Source organism: Spermophilus citellus (genome assembly GCF_964194105.1).
Source record: "Spermophilus citellus genome assembly, chromosome: 7".
NCBI lineage: Eukaryota > Metazoa > Chordata > Mammalia > Rodentia > Sciuridae > Spermophilus > Spermophilus citellus.
Window position 1 is genome coordinate 104964661 of NC_138188.1, and position 21736 is coordinate 104986396.

The 21736-nt window shown below is 42.4% G+C and overlaps 1 protein-coding gene across 1 annotated transcript in view; it reads right to left on the reverse strand.

Moving 5' to 3' along the window:
• FSTL1 (follistatin like 1) overlaps nucleotides 1-21736 on the reverse strand; it is a 55050-nt gene that overhangs the window by 16232 nt on the left and 17082 nt on the right. The window contains exons 3-5 of the mRNA XM_081301750.1: nucleotides 5090-5194; nucleotides 2343-2472; nucleotides 1504-1536 (exon numbers count right to left, since the gene is read on the reverse strand). Coding sequence (XP_081157876.1) covers nucleotides 1504-1536; nucleotides 2343-2472; nucleotides 5090-5194 — 268 coding nt within the window. The remainder of the gene's footprint in view (nucleotides 1-1503; nucleotides 1537-2342; nucleotides 2473-5089; nucleotides 5195-21736) is intronic.

Sequence of the window (21736 nt, forward strand, 5' to 3'; positions counted from 1 at the left end):
CCCTGGGGAGCACAATGCCCAGGCTGAGTCATCCCATCCAATCCCCACAGCACCTGGTGGGACAGGATTATCACACAAGGGTTCACAACCAGAAAGTGTCTAACCAGGAGTCAAGCTAATCTCACTAAAACATTTATTAAGATTGAGATTGAAAATGCTGAAACAGAGCTGCTTAAGTGAGGAAAAATAGAGCAGAAAAATACAGAACATTTTCATTAACTTTAGGAAGAAAAAGGGGGAAAATCAATGAGCAGAGCAGCTCTTTTGGCTCAAGATAAGCTAAAGTAACACAGAATACATGAAAGCATTATCATTTGTTATGCTACAAGTTTTCTGATTTTCTTTTCCTTTTTTTTTCTGGTTTTTCTCTGTTTTTATCAACCAGGTCTATCAAAACTTTCTCCCATTTAAAATTTTACACCACCTTGCTGAGTGCAGTGGTACATAACCTGTAATCCCAGTGACTCAGGAAGCTGAGTCAGGAGGATCGTAAATTCAAGGTTAGCCTGAGCTAACCTTATCTCAAAATAAAAAGGGCAGGGGATTAGCTCAGAGGTAGAGTGCTTGCCTAGCATGTGGCTACCATGTGGCAAGCATGTGCCAAGCTCTAGGTCCTGGGTTCAATTCCCAGTAACACACACACACACACACACACACACACACTCACACACACACACACACACACAGAGGCACACACACAGGCACACACCACACCATCTGTATCATCCTCTTTTATGAACAACAGAAAACTAGGGCCAAGGAAGGGCCATGTCAAAACTCTGCTCTGGACAGCTGTTGTAAGCCATGTGGAAGCAACAGGTGGGATCCAGAGTTGGGTAGATGAGGAAACAAAGTACAGAAAGCCTTGGCAGAAGGAAATTCCTGGAAGACAACATATGTTGGGATGTGAAGGGGGCATGGAGCCAAGGATGTGAACAAGTGGGCATTCTTCTTCACCCTGCCCTTCCTATGCCCTTCATATTCTGTGTGATATGCAGAAACTCAATCTCTCAGCCTCAATTTCTTCTTTTGTGAGGTCATTACAGTAAGATCTACCTCTCAAGGACATTATGAGGACCTGGATAAAGCACGGGCTAAAGCGGTCTGGAACTACAATTCAAGATAAGATTTTAATCTGTATAGACAGAAAAAACCACAGAAGTCTTACTGGCATTTTCAGTTATCAACTTTCGAAGGGGTTGTCCCTCAAAAGGACTGTGACATGAGCATGCTTACAGAGTGTTGGAAAGAGGACTTAGTGGCCTTCCTGTCCACGCAGTGTCACTATGCAGTGAAAATGGAAAACAGCTAACACCCCCCACCTCCAACAGCTGCTTTAATCGGCAAGCACCCCCTAAAAATGCAGTGTTTTGCAGCTTTTGTGAGCTGTGTTCTGGGTCACAGGTTCTGAAAAATAGAAGAGCTTGTGTGCTCAGCAGGATCAGGCAACACAAGATTTCCTCAGAGATGCCTGCACACGGCAGGAAAAAAGCAGGCACTCACCTGGGCTGGCAGATGGACTTACAGATTTCTTCTCTGCAAGACAAAGGGAAAAATATATTAACATAAAGTGAAGAAAATTTCTGCATATTTCTAGGATTAAAACTGCCCCACTCAAGGAGGGCTGTTTGTAGCCTTTCCATCAGTTTGTCTTAAATTATTATCTTTTTCTTCTTCCAGGGTCCAAGGATGGGATCTTTTCTTTTCTGCTTTGTTTGACATTTTGTGTCCACTGGATTGCCCTCCTGATCTCACACCTCCTCCTGTTGGGTTGAAGGCTTCCTGGGATTTTGAGAATTCACGTGGAGAAACATTCTGGTCAGGGACTACATTGGGGACTTAACACCTGAGAAACAGTTTCTTGTTACTCCAGGGGAGGTCAAGACTGGGAGGGCTGGGCAGGGCGATAGCTTGGCAGGGGGCTGGTGTCTAATTAGCAACAACCACAGGATGCCTTCCCTTTTACTCTAATGGTAATGGTTTGAGTGCAAAAAAGAAGAAACATAATAGTACCAGGGCTGGGAAGTGCCTAAATTTAATTTATACATTCTGAAAAGTTGTGGAATTCCTTTAAGGACTTTCTTCTTATTATTATATTTATGTGATCACCTTAACTACTCTCTAGCTGCAGGTAGGTGCTGGAAGGCCCCTGGGGCCTAATCCATAAAATCCAGCAGGCTCCTGAATGTCAGGAGGGTGCATCTCCAACCAATTGGATGGTCTTCTCAGCTTTGGGTGGCAGTGACCTTGGTAGAAAGGTCATATGGCCAGCCAGGCCATACACCACCCTTCCCTATCTCTCCACAGGTAGAGTTACCATGCAGTGGTGATAGCATGCTTACCTTTGCAGTGTCCATCATAATCAACCTGGATTTTGGATCCAGTGAGGCAGGCATCGCGATGCAGCTCACAGTGGTTGAGGTAGGTCTTGCCGTTACTGCCACACACAGGCCTCTTGTGAGGTTTGCATTGCTGAAATAGACCCGCGGGAGGATGCTTGTGTGGTTATGGGCACTAACATGCACTTACACACACACACAAAGTCATCTTGTGAGGGAACTCCCCACCAGCATAGATGGAACCTCGATGCCGCCATAGGACAGAGAGCCTCAGGCATGGCCATCAGTGACCCTACCCCACTTGATGCTGGAGGCACTCCAATGCTCAGTCCCTCATGACCCTCTGTGTCCATCCTGATCCAGAGTCATCTCTTCTATTCAGTGAAGAAATGGATGTGCTGCTATGGCTCAAATATTTGTGTCCTCTCCAAAATTCATGTTGAAACATAATCCCCAATGCAACCACAGTATTAAAGGCAAGGCCTTCAGGAGGTGATTAGGTCATGGGTCTTTCCTCATGAATGAGATTAAAGCCCTAATAAAAAGAGATTTCACACAGCATTAGGCCCTTTTGCCCTTCTGCCTTTTGCTAGGTGAGGATGTTCAAGATGAGGATGTTCAAAGTGCCACCTTGGAAGTAGAGACCAGGTCCTCACTGACTTCAAACCAACTTATGATTTGATCCTGGACTTCACAGCCTCAAGAACTGTGAGAATTAAATTCCTATTATTTATAAATTACCCAGTCTCAGATTAATTAATGAATTAACAGAAAGGACATTTTATTGGGAGTCAGGAATCTGGATTTTTTTGTTACTTTGGAAAAAGTCATTCAATATCTTTGGAAGATCTAAGATCTTTCAAAATTCCAAAAATTTATGACCCAAAACAGCCAGAGCTGGGAATATGGAGATTGATGGGTAGGGAAACACACACACACACACACACACACACACACACACACACACACATACATTTCAGTTCTTTTAGAGACTAATCATAGGGATCTCTTGTTTTGTTAGTATTTGGGGACCACTTTGTTTTCCTCCTAGTTTCACAACCTCTGTTGTGAGGCTGGGGTTGGGACTACAGTAAATCCTTATGGACAGGAATATGGAATAAGGTTCATCTGGCAACGAGGTTCAGCTTTGCCAGCTGACAAAGATCACCATCAAGGTTTGCCAAGACCACAGTCAAGCTTGGTTTCTTCAGACTTTTGTGTTTCTTGAAGGGAGAAAGGAAGAAGGGGAAAGCAAATTCAGCCTAGACCTGATAAAGGGACCATAACAAGAAAGAGTCGATGAAAACAAACATATAAACTATCTTTATGGCATCCGGTGGGAATTAGTTCACTCACTCAAAACCACACAACTATATGTGGCTGAGCTGAGACTAGATGTGAGGCTTCCAGATCCTAAGTCAGGGCTTATGCCATCACTTTGTAGTCAGTATACTTCTATTGATGACCTCTCACAGCAAAAGGATCCTCAGTAGGATCAGGTTTTTAGGTTTCCAAGTTGGGAAACTTGTTTTTCTGCAGCAATGGATCAGGGTCCTGAATCTGGGGACTAAGTTGATATAGTTATTTGATATAGTTATTTGTGTTGCCAGGTTTTAGGTTGGTTTGACAGAGGAAGGAAAAAAAAGCACATATCCAAGGTATTTATGTCTACCTTGGAAGTGAGAATTTACTAGAATCTTGACTATCTTTCAAAGGCTCACTTTGCTTTTTAGATGTCATCTAAAAACAAAATTGCAAAACCCGCATTTCTGTTCACTATTTTAAAAACCTTGGCACATCTTTTGACCTAGAGCCTTGGTGGCTTGATCCTACAGAAACAAAGGGAGAAGCATGAAAGGAAATTTGTACAGGAATGTTTTTGTTTGTGGTGATAAGCAACTCAAAGAACCACTTACGTGGCCATCTGTGAAAAAATAATTTAATAAACCTAGTTCTTTTATATTAATAAATATTATGCATCAGTTTTAAAAGGAGTTAAAAATGTTCTGTTCTGAAATGCTGTCCATGATATATTGATGAGTGCAAGATATAAATTACATATCTTTTTATCTATAAGGATTGTAATTTCATTTTTGCATAAAATAGGGGGAAACACAGGTTTATATTAGCACACACACAAAAAAAAAACCCCTGGAACAATAAATACAAAACTGATAATAGCAGTTATCTCAGACTAATGGGATTGGACAGTTTTGAGGAAAGATTATTAATTTTATGTCTGAATAAATGTTTATACTATTTGGCTTAAATAAAATAATTGCTTTTTGTTTGTTTGTTTCCAGGGTTGAACCCAGAGTTGCTTAACCACTAAGCCCTAAGACACATTCCTAGCTTGTTTTCTTTATTGTTTGTTTTGAGACAGGGTCTCCCTAAGTTGCTCAGGGATTGGCTAAGTTACTGAGGCTGGCTTTGAACTTGCAAGACTCCTGCCTCAGCTTCCCCAGCTGCTGGGATTACAGGTATGTGCCATTGGACCCAGCAATTGCCAATTTTTTAATTAAAAAGCTCTTATGTAACTAAACATATTTTTATAAGAAAAACTTCTATATTAAAAACTATGCATCAGATTTTCAACCCTGGGGAAAAATACTACATGCCTTTTACGTAGACAAGGTGTACTTTTATAAAGATAATGAAATTGTTGGCACTGCTCTGCTTATTGGCAGCTCCAGCAAGGCAGCCACACGGGTCTTGGCCACCGTCATTCTGCTCCTGACATAAGCACCTACCTCAATGCAGAGGCATGTGGGCTCTCCCTTCTCTGTGACGGCACATTCCCTGCCGGCTCCACAGAACACATTGGCACAGATTTTGGATTTGCTTCTTAGTTCTTCCTAGAAGACAAATAAAGGAAACCATGTTACTGAGATAAGCCTATCACAGGATCAGCCAATGGTGGTGATTATCTTTCAAGCTCGGACTTTGGTCTGTTATTGCAACTCATGGTGCTAAAGGGTTTTGATCAGCCAAAAGTTGATCCTCCACAGTCAGCACCATACTCCCTGGCACTGCTTGGGCCTAGGCTCAGGTATCTCTGAGTCCCTAAGATTATTTCTCCAAGAGTAAGAATTACTTTCTTTCATGCTTTCTTTCTTTAGAAAATGATTATCCAGCACCTATTATATGTCAACACTACATTTAGGGCTGGAGATACAAAGGACAATCCTTTTTCTCAAGAAGCTCTATGACTCTCATGGAGAGACATTTAGAAATGAATATATATATATATATATATATATATATATATATATATTCATATATATATATTAATGAAAGTACAATAATAGGGGTCCCATGGAGCTGGAGGGTAGCAGAGGAATGCAAGAATCAAATAGGACTTTCTGAAGATTTGACATCTCAAGTGATTCTTAAAGGATGAAAAGACTATGCCAGGTAGTGATAGGAACACTGGAAAGAAATATGAACATCTCATAGTCTAAAACCTCATCAGGTGGTGTCAAATACAACATCATCTCAAAGACAAAGAAAGATGGCTAAACCATGGAAATATGGAGTTATTTGATATTTGTCCCCTATAAGTGTCTGCTTTGGCTTCAGGAATATGAGGGCCAAATCACCCAAAAGAGAGAACTCCCCTCAAGCCCCTTGCTGGTCAGGAGTCCCAATCAGATGTATATGGTAGAACTGACAAAGCAGGGAACAGCCTCAGTCTATGCCACCTGGAAATATGGGTACTGACAGGAGCTAATCTGTTGGTGGCACATTCCTTCCCTCCCATTCATTGGTGGCAGAAAGCCAACTCCACCTCACTCACTACTCAGCTCAGCAGTAGAGGTGATTAAACTAAAGAGAATGAAATTTCTTCAGCCCTTCTTCCTGACTGGCTAGGCTGGCAGTCACCAAAGGCCAATGGGTTGGCACTGATTGTGACAATAAAGATGGCAGGTGGCATGCTGGGGTCACAGGGCTAGCTGTGGTAAAGGCAAGAGTCCATATTGCAGGCCACAGTAAGGCTTTTATAGCTGGTAAATATGTTATATTTATGAATTAAAAAAAAGCAAGAAAACAAAGTAGAGGCTTGAAAGCTGGGGACCCATGGCCAATCCAGTTGGTTTGCTGCCACCCTGAGGCTGCTCTGCAAACTCCTGGTTGTTCTCCGCGCCCCCCCCCCAGCACCCCCCCCACCTTGGGGGCTTGACAGTCTTGGAGAGGTCTCCTATTGGTCTAGAAGTAATTTGCATGCTCACATTTCATTGGTTCACATGCTGTTGCTAAACCAATTCTTTTTTGGATGTTGCTAAGGCAAATCCAATAAAGCTGGCAAGCAAGGAAGAAAAGAGGAAGTAATTCCCAGAGGAGTAGGTGGACCAGGGAGCTGTTGTTTCTAAACATGGAATGCTGATAAAATCAAGCCTATTCTCCAGACAGGGCCCTCTTCTGAGAACTCTGCCTGGGAATGTAATGCAATATTGAAAAGGAATAGGAAAAAGCTATTGTTGATCAGTGTTAAAAAACCACCATCAACAAAAAAACAATCTCAGGATACCCTTCTCCCCACCCCCTCCCTTTCATTAGATGTACCAATCCCTGTGGGTGTGTCCCATGTGCTTCAGACACACAAAAAGCATGCTCAGACACATTGCCTGCACTCAAGGACACACCTGCACATAGTTCCACAAGCAAACACCCACAAACCTCTTCTGGCTTGTTGCACATCCCTAACTAGCCACTTTAATTTTTTGAGCTTCATGTGTAAAATAGGAGTAAATACTATGAAGATGAAATGAGATAATATATTTGGAAGTGCATCACAGTAAAGCTAGCTGCCCATGCAAAGTGTGATTAATGGGAATATCTTACAGAGGACTGCAGAATAGCAGATGACCCTTACAGGGCCTCCTTTTATCATATGTTGTTTTTAGTGAGGATTAAAAACAAAAGTTTATCCTTATAAATTGAATTCAGTACAAGTCATTTTTCAAAAATAGTTTCAAAAATCCATTCGGAGACAATATCTTTGACTCACCCTTGAATAGTACAGTTAAAATTTACAAAGAATTTTTTTTATAAAACTTCATCTTACTGTGTGGACAACCCTGCAAGAACATGTATATTATTATTATCCATTTTATACATGAGGACATTGAAGATCAGAATGGTCAAATAACTTGCCCAAAGTCCCAAAGTTAGAAATGAGAGGAGCTAGGATTCAAACCAGATCTCCAGATAATAGATAACCAAGCTTCTATTTATACATACCTTCTCTTTATAAAATACCTGCTAAATGATTTAGTATATATTAGACTTATTTCATGTCCAGATGACTTAAGGTTAAGGAAACTAAATGGGCATATAAACTGTGTAATTAATAGGCATAAGGAGAAAGTGTCGAGGAGCTCGACATCCCACCTCTGTTCCTTTCTTGCCATGGTCATGGGCAAGGTACTCTCTTTAAACCTCAGTTTCCTCATGTATAAAATGGAAATACAGATTCTTAGAGGGTTGTTGTGAGGACTGAATAAGACATATTGCATGCTGCAGAGTGTCTGCTGCACAACAGAAAATGGCTTCTACTACAATGGGTAATTTATTTTCAGTTTTCCCACTGAGATGCTGTCATTGTCACCTTCAGCTGTCATGACCCCATTCTTACTTGTCCTTGCTTACAGTGGAATAGTAATACTGAAAGAAGGAGGGCTGATGGAATGGAAAAAAGCAATGGGCCTAACAACCCCGGAGTCCTGTTTGCAGCAATGAGGGAGGCCACCAGTTATACAACCATTCCTCTTTGCAGGTGACACGTCTGTCAATAGGTGGCAATCTCTCTCTTTGTCTTCCACAGCCCAGAGCCGCAATGCAGAAGTAGTCTTGGCTCCTGCAGCTCTGCCCAGCTGTTTTCCCAGTGAAAAGTGGTGCAGGAGATGAGGAAACAGGATAGACACCCTACAAGAGTAGGCAGGAGAATCTGCCAATTTAGGAAGGAATGTCTTCCCTGCAGCCCTCAAAGCCCTCCACAGTTCACAGGCAGGCTTCAATGCAGAAAAAAAAAAAATCAAGAACGAAGAAATTTTTCTCCAGAGTGGTCACATCTTTGTGCCACTGAAAACCCTTCTGCAAGCACCATCTTCTATGGGAGCAAAAGTGTCAGGTGCATCCCTAAGGCTCCCAGAATGTTTCTTAAGGTGGAAGGTGGCCTTACTAATCTGTTGAGTGACCAATTCTGAGTCAGAGAGAAAAACACCCTGAGTTGGGAAAAAAACTGAATGAAAAGGCTCATGGGCAGTGATGGCTGCATGGTGAGGAGTGTCACGGTGAGAGAGACAGAAAAGAAGTGAGGAAGACAGCAATGATGAAGCGGGGCAGCAGGGGAGGTGGTGAGTGGTGTGGGTTTCAACAGCTGATCTGAGGATCTTTCTGTGGATCCCATGCAATGGCCTTCAGAAGGTTTGGGTCTAGTAGATGACATGATGAATGTGACGTTTTGGAATGTGAATTTGTATCGAGTCTTTCCGATTCTGAAATTCTAGTTTAAAGGGCAAGGCAGCCTGGATGGAGAGAATCAGAGCAACCTGGTAGGTCTAAGGCAGCAGTCTAGTCAGGAATGACAAACTCATAAGACCCCACCTGATGTTAACCACAGCACCTACAACTGAGCGGTATTCTGTCCTTACCACCTTAATCCCATGTAACAGATGCAGAAAATCTGTGACATATGGAGGCCACATAACTAGTGAAAGAGATCAGAAACAGAACACAGGTTGACCTGACCTAAACCTCGAAGTTCCTGTATGAAGTATGGTTGAGGCAGGGAACCATGGGGGGAGGGGACAGCTACAAAGGCTGGCACAGGGTGCAATGCACTTCTTATGAATGAAACAGAACTATTTGGTTTACCGCCATAATAATTTTTGGAATTGGGTCCCAATACTGGAGAAGAATATCACCTATGTATAGATAATCACTTGGGCACATGCATGTTCTCTAGGGCATGAGGCTACAGGCAGATCCATTTATATAACAGCATTAACAGGCACCTAAGTCTGAATTTATCCATGAATTCAATGGGTTACATGGGGGCAGGGGTTATATTCTGTAAGTGTGGGCACCCAGATATAGTGATAAAAATCAACAAAATATTTGCCTCCCAAACAGAGAACTCTCAGGTTGTTCTAGCTTTATGCTTTCATTTCTGACTTGCATCCCTGTTGTTTTCATGGTATGTGTTAAAACAGGGCTCTGAGGATTTGGTTAAGGTTAATTTCACATTGCAGATTCCCTTTGGTAAAAGATTGATCAGGAATATTTCTTTTACCAGAAAAATACTCTCTCTGAGCAACTGTCAGCTATTACATGGAAATAATAATACTTTATAATTATTCAGCAATTTTGATGAATATGTGTTTGTTACTACCATTTTTGACTCTCAAGCCCTTTTAATATAGGCAGGCAGGAGGCTCTTCCAGATTTAAGATCCTGTGATGTAAACAAAGCTGAGGTTCACAGTCATAAGTGACTGGTCCAAGATCTCACAGCTGCAGAGTGCAGAGCCAGGTCCTAGTCCTAGGCCTCCAGACTTTAACACCAGTTTCTTTCCACTAAACTGCTCTTGATTCAAAACCAGGAAAGGTATCATCTTGAATCCAAAGTCTTACAAAAAGGTAATTATTTTTGCAAGCAAATGGAAAAGCAAATTATTTTCAAAATCACCAGTGGAGGTGATCATGTGTCTGAGTCTCTGGACCAACCAGCATTAGGTCTGAGCATAAAATATACTTTGAATGTTCAAAAGAAAGTATTCTGAAGTCAAACAATTTCTAGAAGAACAGTATGTTTTGGCAGGAGAGGAAGCTTATAAAAGCAAAGCCATAAAACTGTCAGTTTAATATACCGTCATTTCACTAACATGAACTGGGTCGGCTCTGCCCCCTCCAACCTCTTCCTCCTTTCCACTTTATTTAAAAGGAAAAAAAAAAAAGAGGCCCTGACTTTGCCAAGGTGGAATGGTGGAATTCTGGCTCCACTTGCCACTATACTGTGACAGAGCGGCTTTGTTGCCGTGAGAAAAGCTCCCCTTGCTTTGCCAGAATTCGTCATGGAAACTTCACAGGAACATCAGGGCCCCTCAGAAACACAGAGTACTATGGAGCTGGGGACAAAGGAATTCACAGAACTGGAGAGAGTGGGGGCAGGGGCCCTGGGGTGTGGTGCTTAGGGTGGGATGCTGGCTGCTTCCAGAGAGCTGGTCTGGAGTGGAACTCTGTAATAAAGCCAGAGAAAGCCAAGAAGAAAGAGTAAAATTGCTTCAGACCCTGGGAATCTAGCTGGAGCGCCACGTGACTTGCTCAATTTCTCTCTTTTTCTTGAAAAAGGAATGTGTTCGTGCATCCTGCATAAGCTAGGGAAAGAGGCGGAAAGAGGTGTAATGATTTTAGCAGTAGTTCTGATGCACTTGGCAGTAGACACTGCATTTGTGCCAACCCTACCATAAGGGCCCCTCCCTTAAATGTATTCACAACCAATCCCTCAACTCAAGGTCCAGGTTTTGTGAGGCCTGAAGCTTAAACAATTTGGGGGCCCTCTGTAAGGAAAAAAAAAAAAGCACATAACTTTGAATGCAAAATTGGGCACAAGGCCCTGCAAGAGGCCTTGCAAGTAAAAGAACTAAAACTGATGCTTAATTAGCTTCATGGTAAATCCAAGTCTCCACTTGCCCTATTATTTTATTCATAAACAATATCTTTCTAACAATGGCTTTTGGGCCTTCAGTGTGTTTCAGCCTTATTGAATATTTTATGCACAGATAGTTTACCTTAAGTAGATTCTAAAGGCCTTCCATCCTTGGCTTTCCCACAGACCCACTATGGGTCCTGTCTGAGAAAATGCTCAATTAACAGTTTTTACATTAAATGTCATTTGGGGATACAAAGTTTCAATTATGCAAAATAAGAAATTCTATTTTCTTAGCAAACCAGAAGTATCTATGATAGTACAGTTAACATGGGTACTTCTAATCTGCTAAGAGAATAGTTACATCTTCTACACATACAATGGTAAGTATGTAGAGGTAATAAATTGTGTCAATTAGTTCGATTAGAGTGATAGTTTCACAATGGACACAAATACCAAAACATCAAGTTGTATATTTTCAATGTATTAAAATTTCATTGATAACGATATTTTTAATAAATCTGTCTAAAAATAAAAAGAAACTAGAGGCTGGCTTGGAAGGCTTCAGAAAGATGTGGTCTTTGAGCTGCCAAAGACCTCATTCCCACCCCTAAACCCTGTCTGATCTACTCCAGTAATTTTATAAAATACAGATTCCCTGGTTCCTCCTCCAGAGACTGATTTTGTAGGTCTAGGGTGGGGCCCTGGATTCTAGCAAGAAAACAAACTGTGGGGTGGTTCTGACGGTCAGTCAGGTTTGTAGCTCACTGGGACACTGCAGGCACAAGCCCAAATAATCTGTGGCACCACAGAGTTGAGTGATGAGGTGCTGGTGCTGTGGGAAGGAAGCCTCTACAGGCTGAGCGGTTTACCAGATGGAGCCGCAGGAGCAGGGCCAGAGTGCGGTAATGTGGATGCAGAGGCCCAGAACCAGGAAAGCCCAGGTCTTGCTCAAGGAGCCAAGGATGGCTCAGATTTGAAGAACATTGGGGAAAGGGTGGGACAAAGACTGTTGTAAAGGGCTCACCTGGAATAACATGCTAAGAATCTGTACTTGTTGACAGAAGTGAAGTACTAGTAAGCCAGTGAAGAGTTTTGTTTTGTAGTGTTGGGGATCGAACTCAAGGCCTCTTGCATGCTAAGCAATCTCCTCTAACAATGAGCCACAGCCATGGCTCGTATTTATTTAGTTAGTTAGTTTTGAGACAAGTGAAGTTACCTGTCACTAAGTTACCCAGGCTAGCCTTGAACTTGTAATCCTCCTGCCTCAGTCTCCTAAATCTCTGGGATAACAGAGGTATTCATCAAACCCAGCAGCCCTGTGTATTTCTTAAGGATTCTCTGACTGCCAGGTGCTACTTGAACCCAGAGGAGACAGCAGTAAATAAAACAGACAGACATACCCATCCTCGAAAAACTTCAATTTTAGTGAGAGAAACAGCTATGCGAGGTGGTGATATGTGATATGGAGAACAATAAAACAGGAGAGGATGGTCTGGAGTGTTGGGGAGTTAATGGCAGCAGTTACAATTTTGAATAGAATGCATGGCAGAGAAGTAAGGGTAGTGGCATGAGTCTGTAGCCCCTGCAGGAATCAGCTATGCCTTTCTTTCTTCTTTGTATAAATGAATGAATAGATCAAAACTCGGGCAGATCTGACCTAATCAGCAAGTACAGAGAAAAACATGAAGAAGCTTGCCTAAATCTTTCTCTCAATTGGATATTTAAAAAGCATTTTAAAACCAGACTCTTTGCATCAGTTTTGCCTTCCTCCGTTTGTCCTCCTTGCTGATTCTGTGAGGTCACACACTGGCTTAAAATATTTCAGCAGCTTCCGGTGGTCTCCACACATTAAAGTGTCATTTTAGCCTGGCATGCACAGGGTTCTTGATTTGGCAACTTAGCCATATAAATTTGGACTCTTGTTTGTTTATGTAAAGTAACTGAAGTTAACCTAAGCGAAAACATTTAAAAATTAAAAATGTCACTTGGGGTCCATTCAAGTTAGTCTGTCAGTGGCCAGTGACAGCAACACTCATGGTGCTTCTGGGAAAGCATGGCTAGGCTCCACAACATCAAAATAAGGGATGCATCACACCAGAAGGATTAACTTTGAGGTACAAATCACCCATTGTGGACTTGCCAACTAAGAATTATTTAAGTCTGCTTCGTGTAATGGTGCATGTCTCTGTAATCCCAGCAATTTAGGAGGCTGAGGCAGGAGGATGGCAAATTTGGGGACAGTCTGCACAACTTAACAAGGCCCTGTCTCAAAAGAAAATTTATAAAAATTCTCCTTTGTATTAATTTCCAGGTCCAGCTCTATCACATCTTATGGGATACGACATGCTCCTGACATTATCTACTCATTATATGATAATGTACTATGTGCCTACTACAGATTGCTGTGTTCAAATTTCAAAAGGGACAATGCTGTTTACCTTAACTATCTTCTTATTTTACAGAATCTGTCACATGGACTCTGTGTTTGCCTTTTCAGACTGAAAAATCCAAATTGGCTCAAGATCTTTGACTCCTTCCCTAGAGGTTTAGAGGAGTGTCTGTAAGAGATGGAGTCTTGGAAAGGGTCAAGTGAGGGAGGGGCAGGCGGGAATGAGTCAGGTATGAATGAGTCTATGGGGACACATCCCAACGACAGTTGAAAATAAAGGCCAAAGATGCACATCCAGATATCATCTGTATAGGAATGAGAAATGGGGACGAAGGAACAAATGAGCTTAGAAGCAAATGGTGGATAGAAGGCTGAGGGCAGCTGGGCAGAGGAAGGGAAAGGATGAGCAGACAGCACAGAGAGAGCAGGAATTGGGCATTTACCCCTGTATACCCAGCAACTTAGGAGGCTGTGGTAGGAGGATCACAAGTTCAAGGTCAGCCTGGTCAATTTAGTGAGACTCAGCAACTTAATAAGATCCTGTCCCAAAATAAAAAATAAAAAGGGCTGGGGATGTAGCTCAGTGATAGAGCACCACTGGGTTCAATTCCAAGTTAAAAATACCCCCCCCCCCAAATAGAGAGAGAGAGAGAATGAATGTGTATGTGTGTGTGTGTGTGTGTGTGTGTGTGTGTGTGTGTGCGCAGGAGAACAGACTGCCTGTAGTTCACAGGGGTTCTCCGTACAAACCAGAAAAAAATGGGGCACCAGGCGAAGTTAGAAGGTTTGGTAAGCAGAGTGCCGGTTGGATTTCAGGCACTTACCTCCTTGGGCAGTTAACAGCTTGTACAACTGAATGAGGGCTCAAGGCACAGAAGCCAAGAAAGAAGAGGAGGAACACTCAGAAACCTAGAAGACTAGTTAGTCTAGAGAGCTCCAAGGAATGAATGACTGGATGATGAATACCATTGCACTACTGCATGAGAAATAAACTGGTGAACATTGGGATGAAACAGCCAAAAAAAAAAAAAGATAGTTAGAAAAAAAGAAAGAAAGAAAGAAAGCTCTTAAACCTCCACTGAAGTGTGACTTATGGAAAGCTGGAGCCTCAGTTTTCCCATCTCTAAAATGCAGAGTTTGTAGATGTTAACTAAGTTCCTCACACTGCTTTGAATTCATGGGGCAGGAGATGTAGTTCAGTGATAGTTGCTTGCCTAGCATAAGCGAGACTCTTGTGTTCAATCCCCAGCGCTGCAAAAACAAAGACTGGTTACCTACAGAGCTCTTGATGGTGTTTCAAGGGCTTTGCTGGGGGAATTAAAGTTGGTTCTTATAGTCCACGGACATTCATAAACAATGCCTTTTTATTCCCTCCTGGATTCCGGCAGAGGAAATCAGGGAAGCAGTAACTGGACCCCAATTGAGTGGTCTGATTTCACTCGTGGTGAGCTAAAGTTTTATTTGACTTGTGTTTGCCTTGCATGAAAAAAGGGAAGAAAAGAAAGGAGAGAATCCCTAAAGGAAATTCACAGGAGATTCACAAGTCTCCATTCCTGCCAAGAACCTGTCACTGAAGTATGTCTGGGGCTGCCAGAGCTCACATTTACTCAGCATTCATGCTCTAATTATTTCCACATGTAGTTCAAGGAAAATGGCTGATCAAAAGTTAAAAAAAAAAAATCCCAACACCTACATCCCAATACTCTCAACTCAGAGGGGGAGAAGGCTCTAGGGCAGCTATGGGAGAATTCCAGACAGCCAGTTTTAGAAGTGCCCCCTGCAGCCTGACACATCTGGACCAACATCCCTGCATGTTCCAAGCACTCCATCCCATGCAAGTCAACCCTCCACCTCCCCGTGCTTCCCATGCCGAGAAACAATTAGGATTCATTCTTTAGAATTCTGAGTGGAATGCAGGAATTAGGGCCTTTATGTGGTGGAAGGCAGATGAGAAATGGACAGATCTCAGAGGAATCTAGTTCTCTGTTCCATCCATTTTGCCCTGCTAGGAAAGGAGTCCACTGTTTCAGAGAACTTAGGCAGCTTCCCCTCCACCACATCTGTGGCTCCTTTCCATTACTGCAATTTGCACATGGCTCCTACCTTGAAAGCAAAGCTACTGTCCTCCATTGACCTAGCACTGAGTTGGCTTCCTGACACTGTTATCTACCAGCATCTCCTTGGGTGCATTCAACAAGTTGTTCAACATATGGCTCCTTGAGTCTTTTGCCTCTCTCCTGGGTGACTTCATTGTTTATGTGACCTCAAAGTCCTTGGCCTCATCTTCAAAAACTCTCTACTTCTCAGGGCCTCTGGCTATGGAGAACTGTGGGAGGTGTCTGCAAGCTGAGCAGGTAGCCACTGCAGACTTAAGTTGCAAGCAGAAAATAAGTAAAGGGTATAGGGCTCCTGAGTTTCTAGATCTGGAAATGAGAACTCATTACCCTTTGAAAATGTCACCACTATGAGGTATTGTTAGATGCTTCTTTAACCTTCACATGGGCAGAGAATGTCCCACAAGATCAAATAAAAAAAACTAATGTTACCATCTGGGAAGTCTGATTTATAGTCTGGCTTGCCTGAATTCTCCCTGTCCTTCAAGGTTATAGTTACACCATTCCATCCTGGCTATTTTTTTTAGGTTGGTATGAACTCCTCCTTTGTTTTCTGACCTTTGATTTTCTTTATATGAACTCATTTTGATCACTTAAAAAATTGAATTGATTGTCACATTCTGTCTTTCCAGCTAACCTATAAGGACAAAGACTATTATTTTAAGAGTCCTTCTGTAGGTCCTAGTACAGCATCCTGTGCCACTCAATCAGCCTTTGTTGAAAGCACAAAAGAGCCAACTGAGCCACACTTCCCTGGGAATTGGGGTGGGGACAGGAAGGCAAGATGCCCCTGTCTGCTTTTCTCCTAAGGCTGCTCCCTCCCAGTACGGGCCTTTCTGAAGAACTTAAGGACCCCACCCTTCCCTGCCAGATCATAACTATTCAGCCTGGAATTCACTAATTTGAGACTGTCTTAGACCCACAGAAAGATATATTGGGGGTGTGTGGGGGGGGATGTTGATGAGGTGAACAGGGGCCAATAGGGGACTGAAATGGCTTTCAAGCATTTTCTTTGTCCAGTTAATATATAACCTAGCTGAGACATGTTGAAAGAATGTGAATTCGATGGAAGGAAAGAAAGTGAAAAAGATAGGGTAATGTGGGATGTGAGGTAACTCAGAATAAGACAAAAACTGGGTGGGACTTTTAGGGTATAGGGCTGGAAAGCCAAAGAGCAGCCTGACTCCTTGGTGACCTACACATGGGGAAAGCAGAGATGAAGAGAAGTGAGAAAAGGGCAAGAGAAACAGTGAAAATGGGGTTATTATCCAAGGCAGCTATTTTCTGTGAACTCTACTCCGGACTCAGAGCCTACATTGTCCTATGAGATTGAGGGTGGCAGGTTGGTCAGTCTCCTCCGACCAGAAAAGAAGCTTCTTGCCTTGCTCCACCCACCTCCACTCCCAGAACCTTCTGGGCCAAGCCCTTCCCTATCCATTAGGCTGACCTTTCGAGGAGCTGGAATACACTGAAAAGTGGATTGTGAGGGCAAGGCAAGGCCTTAGCTGTGCCTAGGTAAGGTATTTCCCCAGGGATCCGCACATTCAAGGAACTGTGATGCCCAAACAGGATTGAGGCCCTCTGACAGAATGTCAGGAGCTTAGCAGGGGGTGTGGGGGTGTAGTCAGGATTACTGGAACAAAATGGAGCTGGGAGACCCAGTAGAGCAGAGCGACTCTCCAAAGTTCGAATCTTTGGGGGCAATATGGCTGCAAAGCAGCTGTCAAGTTTCCAGAATCCCGGCAATTATTCTCTAGCCCAAGGATGCAGAAGGGGTTAAAATTCAGCAAGAAACTACAGGCTAAATGAAGTCTCCATATGTGTGGCTCCGTAGGGTTCTAGGAGAAGCAGACAGATGTAATTAGAAGTTCTCAGACACTGTGTTGCCATGGCAACAGCTGGCCAGGAGAAAAGAGGGGAGGAAACCTGCAGCCCCAGGAACAGTCCTCCAAGGAAACGCCAGCGGCAGGTGGTACCCCTCACACTCAGGCTTCATGGCTGGTTCCTCCAGATTGCCCATTTCCAGGCTCTCCCGGACCCTCTCTGTCTAGTTCCTCCTCATTCCGCATTCTACACCTGGAGCAATTCCAAATGCAAATCAAGGGCTCCCTTCTGCAGCATCCAGAGGAAGGAATTCAGGAACTCTTGGGAGGAGAGTTTGTGCAGATGATCTCATTATCTGGGCAATTCCTGCTTCCAGGGGCTTTCTGAATCTGAGTCTGAAGGTTTGGGAGGCTGCAAGCATTATTTCTGTATCACCATGGAGCCCAGCTCTTCTGCAAGGATGGTACTACAGAGGAGGTAGAGATGTGTGATTGTTGCCTTCAGCCATATATTTTATCATCCAAACTTGGGCATTTGGAAGTAAAAGGGAAACTTTTAAATAGATACACTTGGAAAAAAGGCATAAACGGACACCTGGTCACCTTATTAATTAGGAATAATTGTTATTTTGTTATTTTTATTTTATAGAGTAGAATTCTAACCTAATGAATATGGGTTCCCAGAAACCCAGCCATAGATTTTGGGACTGATTTTTCAGTGGGAAATACATGTTTAGATACCCACAAACCAAAACCCCAAACCAAAATGCTAGAAATTAGAAACCCAATGCAGCATGGGCTACCTCCTATAACCTTAATCTCTTTTGATTCAACAGTCACATGAGAATTTTCAGGGCATCTGCTGCTGGGAAGCTAGGGAATCTGGGCACACGGGAGCACCTTTGCATCTAGATTTTGATCATCATAAATCCTTTTGATTATTCCTCTAAAGAGAAAAACATTCATTTCACACATTGTCACCAAAGGGACATGGTTCTCTGTGAGTCATTTATGGTGGTAAAGTGGTCAGTGGAGTGAGCTCATTCTGAGCAGTGACACTTAATAAATCTGCCTCTGAATACAGAGGTGCCATTTTTGCACATTCCTTAACAAAGGAACCAAAACCAGTGGATCAGGGATCCTGTGGTCAGGAAAGGCAGAGGAAGGTCAGACACTCCCAGGAGACCAGCAGAAATGACTGTATTTTAGGCATAATAGAGCCAGCCTAGATATTATGAGCATACGGTTCAGCCACAAAATTGTAGGATGTTTAAAGGGCCAGGCCCACCCAGGGTGCATCTTCTAGTGTTTTCTTGGAGACTTCGGGAATCCAGTCATCAAGTGGGAGTTCCTGACAGTTACTACTGGCAGCCATGGCTGGTGGTGGCCGCTTCTGTGCCTTGGTTTACGGTTGGAAGCCACTGAGCAACATGACTTATTTACCTCACCTATATCCACATGGGTCCTGGAAAGGGGGGTGCAAATTTTCACTGAATTTGGAACTTCCCCAAGCTTTCTAGGGGAACAGAAAGAAGTTCCTTGAGATCTGTAGGCATCAATTTTAAGACCTGTGCTCTTTGCTGGGCTCTTTGCTGGTTGTCAGGAAGTTCTGGCACCCTCTGCAAGCCCCCTGGATGTTAATAGCCCAATTAGAGAAACAGTAATCTTCCGGAACAAATTAGGAACTAAACAAAATCAGTTCCTTTGGAAAAAAGCAACACTCCAAACAGAGATTAATCTACATTTCCTTATCACTTAAACTCACTTTTGAACAAGTAAGCAATAGACAGAACAATCAAACAATAAAATACCAAACATGCCATAAGCTGGGGGCTCAAGGACAAATAAAACCCTGTCTGTGTCTCTAACAGCTTATAGTTTAGGTGAGGAGATGGGGATGTAAAGACATGAATTTTCAAGTAACAGAACACCATGATCTAACAGAGACAATGCAAGACAAAGTGTGGCTAACAGCAATGCATGGTTAAATGACAACAGTCTAGCACTGCTCAATCCATCAGGAACAGAATGTCAGTCTCATAAAGAAGTTAAAATTTCCTAGTAGCCACGTTTTTAAAAATAAAAATAAATAGGTTAATTTTAATAATTTAAGCAAATATGTCCAAAATATTACTATTCAACATGCAATCAGTATTATTGATAGAGTTTATACATTTTTTCATACCTAGTCTTTGGAATCCAATTACACTTAGGGCACATCTTAATTGGACTGCTCAACAGCTCTAAACAGTGAGTCCTGTTCTGATCTGAATCAGAGAAGGAGAGTTTGCGTAGAAAGAGTAAGACTTTCTTTCACTTGGAATGACATAGAAGTGGTGTACATAACTGAAGGAACAGGCATTATCAGAAACTATACAGACAAGACACTTCAACCTTCTGGTCTCTATAAGATAAAAGTGTTTTCCATTTCCTGCCTTTACGACTTTTCATGGGTTAACTTAGAAACTAGGACAAAGGGTTAATTAAACCGAACATATTTGAGCTACCTCTTAACTTTATTTATTTATTTATTTATTGGCAGAAATATCCATGGATTAATTTGGCAATGAGGTGGCTGTATTTTCTCAAAAACTTGGTTTTTTTCCCCCCATTTTCTTGGTTCGGCTGCTTTAACTCTCTTGCTGCCAGCTTTCAACATTACACATTCACATTTAGTGCCTTGAGATTCAAGTCAATGAAAACATGCACATTCTATTCTTCCTGAGACATTCCTGCCATGCATTCTTTGCTTGGAGCCCTTGGGATGTTATGTTATAGCTGGGGGCGGGGGTGTTGGGGAAGAAGCTACAAGACCTAGTTGTACAGGCCAATCAGGCTTTAGCTGACAGGAAGCCCACCAATAAGCAACTGCCAAGTATTCTGTTCCACTGCAGCAAAACCCCCTATTTTTGAAGAGATTAAAATCACATGAGACCCTCAAGCTGTACCAACAATGCACAAAGGCCTCCTTTTCTGTTCAAAAGGGCAACAGAAAACTCTATACCCAAATCTACTAGTTTAATTGCTATGAACAGATTATCATTTGTGGAAAAATTACTCCCAAGTACTATGTGACAGAGTTCTCAAACTGCTATCCTTTTTTTTAAACTAACTAAATACTGGAGAAATGCCACATATTTAATTACTTTTGGTTATCCATGGAGACCCCCAACTCCACTGAAAAGTGGAGCAATGTGCTGTAGTAAGTAAATCAGGGAACTTGGTCTATGGGTGAAGTGTGAGAAAGTTTGGAGAGTTAATGTGGCAGGTGAGTGGGGTGGTATGCTCCCAGGGACTCTACCCCAAACTGATCACTGTTTTATACTGTGGAACTTACCCAGGAATAAGTTATTTCTCTGAGATTTGATTGAATGAATTCAGCAACATTAAATGTCTTTTTTTTTTTCCTTACCCACATTGGAGACACCATAGTTGCTATTAAAATGACACGGGAAAGACAGCAAGAACAGAAAGGATTCAAAAAAATAAAGTTCTCAGCAAATGGAAAGGTCATTAGACAAAGTGAGTTGTGGCTCTGGGCAAAGAATCACCATCGACAAAATTTAATGCTTTACTTTGTATTCCTTAGGACATTTTCCCTCTGGGAATGGTGCCCAGTTTTATCAGAATTGCTGATCATGGAAGGGAAGAATAAAAATATTTACCATTCAACTTGCCTTTTCTGTCTGTCTGTCTGTCTCTCTCTCTCTCTCTCTCTGTATGGGGGATATGACCCAGGAGTGTTTTACCACTGAACTATAACCCCAGTCCTTTTTATTTTGAGGCAAGTCTCACTAAATTGCTGAGGGCCTTGTTAAGTTGCTGAGGCTGGCCTTGAACTTGCTATCCTCCAGCTTCCCAAGTCACTGGGATTACAAGCATGCACCATTGTGCCTGGCTCCATTAACCCCATCTTAAATTCAATTTCACCTAGACCTGAAAGAATTAAGATTCAGGTATCTGATTAAGTAAGCCCAGCATTACTACCATATCCAAGGTTAAACAAAATGTTGACAGTCTAGTGTTGTCACCCATCTTCCCAAGTATACATTATAACTGCAGAATCCGGCATACAGATTGATGACTAGGATACATGGACTGCAAGCATAGGACACTACACATCTTCTCATATGAGACATCTGACTTCATTATTAATCCATTTAGCCTGTGAATTGATTCAACAGATATTTACTACGCACAGTTCTAGGTTCTGGGTGCTGGGGACCTATGGGTGAAGAAGACAGACAAGGCCTTTGTTTTGAAGGAGTATATATTCTAGAGAGAAAACAGTGAAAAACAAACAAAAAACCAAGTTCACTGCAAACTATGCAAAGTTTGGAGGGAAACAGTACAAATGGAAGAAATCTTGGAGCAAGGCATCTTTATAGGTTGAGTAGTCAGGGAATGCTCTTGAGCTGA